Source organism: Odontomachus brunneus, unplaced genomic scaffold (assembly GCF_010583005.1).
Source record: "Odontomachus brunneus isolate Ranch 3 - 2012 unplaced genomic scaffold, Obru_v1 Obru_scaffold_110, whole genome shotgun sequence".
Taxonomy (NCBI): Eukaryota; Metazoa; Arthropoda; class Insecta; order Hymenoptera; family Formicidae; genus Odontomachus; species Odontomachus brunneus.
The window spans coordinates 553,246-564,194 of record NW_022639560.1 but is presented as its reverse complement, the minus strand read 5'-3'; the positions used below and the strand labels follow the sequence as shown (position 1 = coordinate 564,194).

The 10,949-nt window shown below is 34.4% G+C and overlaps 2 protein-coding genes across 2 annotated transcripts in view; both read right to left on the bottom strand.

Moving 5' to 3' along the window:
- Positions 1–1,453, bottom strand: part of LOC116849285 (cytochrome P450 6B5-like) — a 4,903-nt gene extending 3,450 nt beyond the window's left edge. Inside the window, exons 1-2 of the mRNA XM_032826268.1 lie at positions 1,087–1,453; positions 473–1,016 (exon numbers count right to left, since the gene is read on the bottom strand). Coding sequence (XP_032682159.1) covers positions 473–1,016; positions 1,087–1,422 — 880 coding nt within the window. The 5' untranslated portion in view covers positions 1,423–1,453. The remainder of the gene's footprint in view (positions 1–472; positions 1,017–1,086) is intronic.
- A 1,951-nt stretch (positions 1,454–3,404) lies between these two features.
- Positions 3,405–10,178, bottom strand: LOC116849293 (odorant receptor 43a-like). Its single transcript, XM_032826280.1, has 7 exons — positions 10,147–10,178; positions 9,153–9,422; positions 7,978–8,443; positions 6,648–6,747; positions 5,355–5,477; positions 4,045–4,200; positions 3,405–3,500 (listed from the first exon to the last, which is right to left on the bottom strand). The coding sequence occupies exons 1-7, from the start codon at positions 10,175–10,177 to the stop codon at positions 3,450–3,452; spliced, it is 1,197 nt and encodes a 398-aa protein (XP_032682171.1). The 5' UTR covers position 10,178; the 3' UTR covers positions 3,405–3,449.
- Positions 10,179–10,949: the final 771 nt, after the last annotated feature.

Below are 10,949 nucleotides of genomic sequence, written 5' to 3'. Positions count from 1 at the left end.
TATATATATATATATATATATATATATATATATATATATATATATATCTTATATATATTTTTTAGCTAATTTTGATCCAATTTCTTTTTTATAATTTGATTGTATACATATAAAATTATATACACAAATTAAAGTTCTGTTTAGACTTTCTATAGATTTTGAAACTAAACAAAAAATAAAATACTTTATTTTTTATATACGGTTTTTTCGCAGAGTAACGTTAAATTTTAATTGAATGAATATTTTCTTGATGTGAGAGAAAGAGAGAGATTAAACCTAGTAAATATTAATCGGTAATATTGCATTAATGTTATAATTTCGTACTGAATAATGTAATTGTTATGTAATTTTGTGGTGTTATGTAGTTTTATGATGTTTTGTGTTGCACTTACTTTGAATGGGAAATTATAATATAGATGCAACGTTACTATTAGTTTTGATATTTGCTAGGAATCATAGAAGAAATATTTACCCAATATTTCAGCGAAATGTTTATGATTTTTTTTTAATTCCATTATTATATTAATGGCGTCAGATTTGACAAAGCCATATTCTTCTCTGTACTTCATGATATTGAAAATAAAATCGATCAAGTTCTGTGTTGTTTTAGCATCATTGAACAGGTAGTTATTAATCCAGTTGTATAATTGTGAAGATGTCTTCCTCATTATTGTCTTCGTTAAATAACTCCAGAATGTGCCACGCATCATTTTGTAAAATGTAAAAATCTCATTCCCTTCTATTGTACCTTTTGTCAAAGTTTTCAAATCAATACCTAAAAAAATATTACCGGCCATATCGAGAGTTAATTTAAATGTCATGTCGGAACAATTTATCTCGTGACTATTCCTCCGTAACAATTTTTCGATATAATTGTCCAAACGTTCCATAGATTTTAGTATCATATGAAACATATTCTTAAGTTTATTAGGCGTTAAAATAGGTGATATTTTTGACTTTAAATGATGCGCTATTGTTCCATTCGCAAGAAAAATAGAATGGTTTATTAGTTCCACCTATGAACATAATTATTCGTTTCATATAATGAAAGAATATAATAATGATTATGACAGAATAGATACTTACTTCTACTGTAAAATCACCTCGATGAGGGAATAACTCAGCATCTTTAATAAAAACATCCTTTATATATTCAGGATCTTTTATCATTAGGATCGGTTCTCTCATGTTAAATATTCCCACGAACGGTGTATTTTCATAGGCATCGTACAGATTTTTCAAATATTCCCCTATTAGTACTTTACCGAGTATAACGTCCTTCATCGTACCAAAAAATAGAATAGGTGTAGGTCCAGGTATATTGAATTTCTTCCAAAAATTGTATGACGCAGTGAGATAATAATAAAGCAGGCAAATAATTAACCCGCAAATAATTAATAAAATTTCAACGGTTCCCAGCATATCGAGTTTGTGACAGAACGTAAGTGCTTATTACAAGTTTTAACTCTAAACATTTTTCGTCTATGGCATTTCTTTTATAGTTTACATCTAAAATTCAAAACTATAAGAGATATACACTGCTGTCATATAAATCTTAGGCCACATTACTCTTCTAGTAGAGTTGGCCACATTACTCTTCTAGAGAGATTTTAAAATAACGACTAATACACGCAGCGCGAATACGACTTCGTCAAGCAAAAAATTTTTAAATTCATAATATTAATGTATTTATTCTTGAAAATGTTATTAAAAACATGAGCAATCGCAAATGCATATCTGTTGCTCGATTACCTTATCTTATATTTCTGATATATAGCGACCGCAGTTACAAATACACACGAATAATAATAAAATAACTAACATTATTATGTAATAAAAACAATCTATTTATGGAAAAAATACATTTATTCGTGTATAAATGTAAATCACAAAATGAATTTTTCATCTTTTTTTTCTTTATTTTTTATCTTTTATTTTCTTTATCTTTTTTTATCTTTATTTTTTAAGAAAATTTCAAAATTCTCATGTTAAAAACATGACCCTAACAGCACAGATGTCCAGGAGACATCCAGAGTGCGTCCTGAGAACTTCCTGGGGACGTTTCTCTGTCCTCAGGATATCTCTGGGACATCCCCAAGAGATCTTGTGCTGTATGGAGAACAACTGACAACGCACTTTTGTTATCTGTTTTACTTATTTTTTCGTTGTATACAACAATAGTTACAAATGTAAATGATTAGAGTAAGACAAAGTAAACAACATATTTATGTAAAAAGAACAAGTCATTTGTGGAAAAAAAGAAATACATTTATTCACAAATGTAAGAGCAGCACACAAAATGAAAATATTTAAACTTTATATAAATAATATTTTTGCTTAAGAGACGATAATACTGAATAAACACAATTAAAATACTAAGAATATTATCTTCAGGAAAAGTGTGTGAAAGAAAATTGTGGAAAAACTGTAGAGGAAACTATTTGAAGAACTATAGAGAATTAATTTTAATAAATCAATATTTTTTTTTACAATAACTGTAAAGATTTATCGTTTCCGTATAGTATACTCGAAACAAAATTTAGTTTTTATGTTAATCTTGCAAATACTCTTGCAGCTTGCGGATACTAGAATGTTAAAAAGAAAACAAATACAATTTTATGATTATTTACAATTTCAACATTACCGAAATCTCCAGATCAGTGTCAAAGTTTGTTCATAACAATGTTTTATAGAACATTACAAACTACATGGAAGAAAAGTTTGATTGGATGAACCAATGTCTAGTGAATTCTACGCAATAACACTTCTAATAACTAATGAGAAACTGTCTCTTACTGTCATCTTGTCCATCCTACAAGCGCATAACAGCACACATCGCCACTCATCTACCGTATCATAACTTATCTACCATGGGTGTTTTCCATTTAATAACACAAGTCGACACAAGCATTATCCTATCTTTGTTATTCATTGAATATGGAACAAAGACAGAATGATGCTTATGTCGACTTGTGTTATTAAATGGAAAGCACTCCATATCATGATCATTCTCAAACCTTCTACGATTAATATCTCAATCATTATTGCAATTTTTGCAAAACGGCATAGGACTTTTGTGTTCACGTCAAACCGTTCTACATCTTCACGAAATATTGTGAAATCAAACTGAGATACTTTGTATAAATACAGATCCAATCTACACATCGAACGATACAAGGATATGTAGCATGTTTAAATGCGATGTATTTAATCAAGAACATCCCACCATAATTATGATTTTTCGTTCCTTTTTATTATATTAGTGGTTATAATTTAAATATATATATACATTTGTTATTTATTTGTTCAAAACAATCGCACTGTGGACCATCATTCAGCGTAAAGTTAATGTGGATACAATTGCTTGTTCAAACAATTCGTTCGTTATTGCGATGTATATCGTACACGTTACGACACCGTCATACAACTTTTCAGACGATATCGGATAATTAACGGTTAGTAAGCAATACGGATATGTATCCGGCTGATGTCTTTATCAACTGAAAACAGAATACACGAATGTATGTGAATAGAAAAGAAATAATCTCTTCAGGATTTATAACGCTCTATGTGTGCAGAGGCCGGCGTAATAATAACTATTACGCCGGCCTTCGCACACTTTATCTGTCCGTATAATTAGACTAGGCAATCTCAAAAATTGATTCTAAGGAGGATAAAAATACTTTAAATGTTATAATATAACGGTTTGTGGCCGTTTAAAGCTTAAAACTATTCAACAAAATATTATTCTTTTAGTAAGCTTCATAGTTACTCATACAATACTTTATTACTTCAGCTTTATAGCTTTATAGTTACTTTTTTTATGTAAAAAACAAAGGCGTACATGAACAGATATATAGAATATTCATAGTGTTAAATTTTTATAGAGAACACAATTTGAAAATAAAATACCTAAGAAAGTTTCTTAGGAGAGTGATTGGAAAAAGAAAGTTTGAAAAGGAACTTCTTGCGATGATGAATAAAGAAGGCTGAGATTAAACGGTCTTAGATTAAACGGACAGAGCCAGATTGCAGATGCCTTACGCTACAGAACAATGACATTGTCATGGGAAATATCTTGCCGGCGGTAATGTACAGAGGCTTCTCGGTACGTAACATCATCAGCAACATGTTTTTGGCTTGATTCGGCTTCAGCGTGTACCAGGCGAAACTGTACGTCGCATAATATACCCCTTCACACTGCGTAGATGTCATCGTATTACGAGTGATATATTTCTGTCACGATTTTCGTAACAATTTCTTTTTTCCCGTTCAGAAAAAACGTCAAGAAAGAGGCAAAGTGAGGGGCGGAGGGAGAGTGGGAGGATTGCGGTTTAATCGCAGCGTCTTTTGACGGAGCCAACTGGAAAAGCGCGTCGCGTCTCCCGCAATAGGGTAAACTCGGATAAGATGGCCATACTTTTTTAAATGCAAAGATACATTTCTTATTGTTATTTTTTTAATAGTGTTTTAATAGCAAATTACTTCACTGAAGTCTACAGTATATAATACCATCAGAGTTAAAAGGAAAATACTTCAGTAAAATTATTTATTACAGAAATATCAAAACGTGAGCATTGGCCATCTTACCGAATTTTTTCAGATAAGTTGACCATAAAAGAATAGATGATCCGTAGATATTTTATGTTCAAGTTTCTGTAACTATTATTTTATAAAATAAAAAAAAACATAATTTAATATATTTATTTTAATATAAGATATTTACTACATATTATTTGTGAAAAATATAATACACATAAAATAGAAACTTCTATTATAAAACTTAAATTCTAAATGCAATCTTTTGATCAAAACATATTGCACATAAGATTTAATTACTGTAATATTGAAAGTAATATTTGAAACGATTTTCGTTTTATAAATGTTCATAGAATGATAATAGGCTATTTTACCTAAAATGTGAATGAAAGACGACCATAGTATTTATAAAGAAGTGAAAACGAAAATAAAAATGCATGTTATACTATAATTTACATATCTACTTCACGTATCTAATTTACATATCTACTTCACGTATCTAATTTACATATTTACTTCACGTATCTAACGTTGATTGCAATAGCTTAACTGTAATTTATTCGATGTAACAGCAAGTTTTAGTGAGAAATTTTACAGGCAGTCGAAAATAAAAATATAGCATAATATTCATAATCTTCTATTTCGAAAAATATGCATATACACTAATAAATATCGATTATCTTTGACTGATTACACAAACGTAATGTTTTGCAATTGTTAGAGAAATTACAACCTATGGCCATCTTTTCCGTATGGCCATAATATCTGAGTTTACCCTACCATCGATTATTTCGCACTTAATAACGTGTACTTACTTTAGCTATGAGGACCTCGCCGACTACACAGTATAGGCACATGTGAGCGAACGTATTAATAAGTATCGAAATGAGCCAACATATTCGCGTAACGCTAACGTCCCCGCCTTTTCCGTCGATGATCTAGACACGTCGAACATATGTACGGATCATTCTCTGTGCAATCTCGGCTAGCACCCAAACAGTACAAAACGTCTCAGAATATTGGAGCACTTTCCAAGAAATTCCAAGATTCTGAAAGACATCCAAAATAATCGTTTTGTGCTGTCTGAGTACGATTACCCGAAAATATCCAATACTGTGAGAGAAAAGATATCTGGAAAATAAAAAAAATATTTATTCGATATATCTAGTGATAATATATTTATTTAAATCTAAATTCTTTTGTATAAATAAAACAAACGATTGCTCTCATAAAAATCAACAGGTTTTAGGAAAATACATATTTTCTCATTTAAAAGGAATTTCCTCTCAATATATATTAATACAACTAAATATATTATTAGTATTCATTGAATAAATATTTCTTATTTTCTTAAATATTGTCTCTCTCTCTCTCTCTCTCTGTGTATGGAATTGAATAGCATGTTAAGAATTATTCTCGAGAACTTCGACTTGATCCCGGATTCACCATATAAATATAACTAGGTAGTTTGAATATAACCCGAATTTCGGATAGCCGTCTTTATTAGCGTGACCCGATCTGAAAAATGTTGGGCATTACTCGATTAAAATTTTCTTTGATTAAAATAATCGATAAATCAATAATAAAAATTAATCAATCGTCACATATGAAATCACAAATAAATAATTACGTCGATTGATGAAATTAATTATTATTCCAACTTTGATGTGATTGTGCTTATATTCTGATTAATAATTAATTTTATCAATCGATTACATGATTTGTAATTAGAGAAAATTTTAATTAATGCTCAACACTCGACATGAACCGCCGATTCTTGTTTCTATTGCGGCTTCCCTTATAGAAATATCATATTAAGAATCATTGATAATTACTTATTATCCAGTATTTTTAATACTGAAAATAAGTAATTATCAATGATTCTTAGTATGATATTTCTATAAGGGTTTCAGACATTCGATCGGATTTTTTAATCCCGACGTATCTGTCTTTTCTCTTCCTCGATCTTTATTGCATGTATTATTTACGCAATGCTTTCTGCATTATGTTCGTTGCTACTATGATAAGAAATCGTGACGGCGTCGATATCTCATGTTACCTCGTTACACGTTGGACAGTCTAGTTCTCGTCCCGTCTCGGTAACTTACGCTAATTAATAGAAATCCTTGCATACAAAATAATATGCCGAAAAATAGTAATAGCGCCAAGAGCATCAAGTTGAATGTGTTGTCAATGACATCGACGGACCTACGAATACGATATTGTACATTACATAATGTCGAACTTCGGTCAAGTGAGCAAATGATTTCGAAGGTTATACCTTCGATGTGCAACGATATAATTAGTAGTAAGCAGAAACGGCTGCGAATAATGCGTTCGACGAGTGATCAGAACTTGCTTAAAAATCATATCAGGGTTGCTACAGAAAATCAATTTGGAAATTCCCTGACTTTTCCATGTTTTCCAGACGATAGTAAAGAATTTTTCATGACCAACATATAATCTTCAATTTTAACGAAAATTTTCAATTTTAGGAATAGAAAAAGTAGCTTATATTATTAAAAGCAATATAAATTTAGTTTAGTAACATATTCCTAACATATGTTCCAAAAAATGCATAGGCTAACAAAAATTATATGAGTATTGGAAAAAAGAATGTAATTATAAAATGGGAAAGAATGATTGAATGAAAAAACTAAGTAAAATATAAATTTTAATTATTTTGTTAACACACATCATGATGTGCATAGACTAACATAGACTACATATTCAATATAAACTAAGAAAATCTTATTTATTTTTTAAATAACATTTGATTCCTATACTATGTCTATAAACTTAAAATATAAAATAATCTGGAATTTTGGCCTTTCCTTACAATTCTTTGAAATTAAGGTAACTCTCCTGTTGAAATTAAGGTAACCTGGATTACAAGAGAACAATACACAATCTCTAGATACTTATCTTAAATCTAGAGTCACTAGGGATTTTATTAAGGTTTATTTTTTTTTTATTTTAACGTTAAAACGTTAAAACGTTAAAATTAAAAAAATAAACTTTAATAAAATCCCTAGTGACTCTAGATTTAAGATAAGTATCTAGAGATTGTGTATTGTTTTCTTATAACCCAGGTTACCTTAACAGGAGAGCTACTTTAATTTCAAAGAATTGTAAGGAAACACCAAAATTCCAGATTATTTTATATTTTCCCTGACATATCCCGGTTTTCCATTATAAAATTTTCAAATTTAAATTCCATGACTTTTCCCGGTTTTCCTGGTTTTTCGGGTCTGTAGCAACTTTGCGTATACATTTTTGTCATAGATCAGATTACCTCAGCAATGCAAAGATTCCGTGAGATTCTGACCGTGCACCTATCATTTGCATGGAGATCAGCACAAGAAACGGTATACACATAAATCCTGATCACATGACAGAGACATAGAGTCGCTAATAATCGAGAGAAAGCAGTACAACCTGATGAGACGTAAGTGGTCCTTGATATTGTAGGATAACCCGGCGTTGAAGTCTCGGAAGTTGTGCAAATTGAGCAAACGATACTTGAGAATGTCCAGTTGGGCGCATATGTGAAACACCACCAGACCCAGAAAATTGTCGATGCCCGTGTAAGAGATCGCTGCGAACGAGATCGACAAAGCTTGGCCGATGAACGCGATCTCGAAGAACGGGCTCTTTATCTCGTGAAAGAAGTACGATTGCAGCAGCAGCGTTTTGCCCGGGTCCGTGACGTTCGTCTGGTATCTCATCGAGTACCCGAAGCACGGTGGTATGATGAGAATAATACTCGCCAGGGTCATCATGATACCGCCGAACATGACGATCATACGGGCGATTCTCGCCTGCTTGATCATGGTCTTCCGTTCCAGCGTCGTTTTCGTCTTGAACCAGTCGTTCACGATCATGTTCACGAGCGGCTTGAGTTCTTCGGAGAGAACAACACATGTTTTATGGACGTCAAACCGATTCTCTTTCGAGAAATGGCTAAATCCAAATATGTCGAACGAGGTGCTAATGTTCGTGCGGAATTGGACATTGTTCCAATAATTGGATATTTTTGAAACTTTTGTGCTGCGGAGAAACGCTGGATTTGACTCCCACAATTGGTGATGATCAATTGGTTGTGCCACAAAAGTGACACAATTCAGTTAGTGCAACCGAATTTTTTGTTACCTGGGGACCAGACGAAAAACTCGGTTATAGAAAACTGTTGGAGAGGTTTCTACTCGGCCAATTGCTCTCAGCGATCGCAACCGGGTTCTGACGCAACTGAATATTCAGACAAATGTTTTCACGTTAATAGAAATATTATATTTCGTTTTATCTCTATTCAGTCGCATGAACTGAGATTTTGTTTCCGTGTGTGAAAGGAAAAAAAGGATAAAAGTTCCAATACAGGTCTAATGCAACTGAAAGGAGCAGGCCTAAGGAAAAAAAATCAAGCTGTTGCTGAAACACGTTTCCCAATCCGCAAGTCAAATCCAGCACTGTCCGAATAAATCTTCATGGATTTATGTTCAAGTCGAACTTCACTTGCCATACACACGAATGAATCCTCGAGTTGCCTATGCTCGCTATCTACAATTCGCGTCACTCGAGATAACGTTTGGTCTATCTGCGTCGAATCTCTTTACCTTCTTTGCGAATCCACATGATGAAGAATTTCATGACCGTCACTGAGAAGGGCACGGAAATCTGCAGATTGTCGGTGAATGCCATTATGTCGCCCCACACATGGAACAAGGCGAACGTCTGGGGCAAGATCGCCGTGAACATCATCAGAAAAAAAATGGAGAAGGCTTGCGCATCTGCGATGAGATTTTGTCGACGGGTCAGCTTATCGTCGGGCCAGAGACCGAGGATTTTCAAGGAAACCCGATTTATTCCGATCGCCCATTCTAAATCTATAATCATTGTCCAGCTGTTACTCATAAAATCAACAAATAGAGACGAGTGGAAACTGAAACCCTGATGAATTGTCGCGACCAAAGCGAATCAACAATCCAGACAATTGTTGTCTATCTCGTCGCACCAAATCACCTGTTATCGAGACGGATAATTTCTTCCGTCGGACATGTTCTTCTCGATAACGGCCACGCGTAAAAATTGACAACGTGCGAAAGTGACAGCCGATTCTTATCGGATTCTAGTAGAAGCGAGCTGCCAAGACACGAGTCTCTTTCGGCACGCGTGACGAATCGTTTCGAGGAGCTCATGCGACGATCAGGAGTTCTTGAGAATCTCGAAGATCTCGAGTGCTTCGAGAGAACGCCGTGGAGATTAATTATTATCGCGATATAGCAATTCAAAATATCCCGCGTGTATCTAGATACTCCGCGTGTACATCAACGTGTTGTTCATTTTATATCTGAAATGTCAAATGCCCAAGAATTTCCAAAATCCTCAGGATCTCCGAAATATCCAGGACTCTCGAGAACTCGATCAGTTTTGCGTGATACTCGAAGTGACTCATATCTTCACGTGACAAAAATTCAAACATCCATCACTGGTCTCCCATGATTTCCGTCTCATTCGCGCATTGCTCGAACGGATTGATGTCGTGTGATACGAATAACATCTCCGTCGGATGAGGATGACACACGAACACACCGCGAATGACCGACCAACCTGTCCGTGCCACTTGTTCAGAGCTGTCCATGTCCGAGGCTACACGGAGACTGACATTTTTTTATAAATCCAACATTCTCCCTCACCTCTGTCTTTCTCAGGGCGTAGCGAATCACGCATGCCCACGGCAAAAGTTCCGAAAACCACGTGGCGAGGTGTAAGGTGTGCGGGCGCACATAAATATTTCTCGCGCGATAATGTTCGCCTTGCGCCTTTTTTTTTCTTTGCGTCTTCTTCTTCTTCTTGTTTTTTTAGCACGTATTTAACCGCAATTGCCAGCTCGAGAGCATCGAATTCGCGCGGCCTAAACGGCGCATCGCTAACGAGCCTATGAATAATCAAACAGGTGCAACGTCCTCCATCTTTTTTTCCGACGTTCATCATTAATTTAAGAGTCCCACCTCTCTTCTCGACTCTCTTCGCCGAACTCGCACTTTTTCAACAATTTGTCTTTTCTGCGAACCGGCGTCCCTTTTGCGCGTCGGGCTGAAACTTTCGGTGACGCAAAAAATTCGCATCGAACATCACCGAAGGTTCACGACCGATGCGTCGGATAACATGCGTTTTATAGCGACACGAGGAAATTGAAAGTGGACGCGACACGCAATACGGATTATAAGTACTGACGAAACTGGACGGGTGCACGGCCGTCGAAAGGGTAGGAAGGGTGTGACTGGACAGCTGGAAATTGTCTCGATTAATGCAGTGCGAAGTTCAGAGACTCACAATCAGATAACCGCGAGTACTCCGGGCAAAATACAAAATAGGTGATTAATTAGGAGTGCCCGACGGTGTCGTTACGG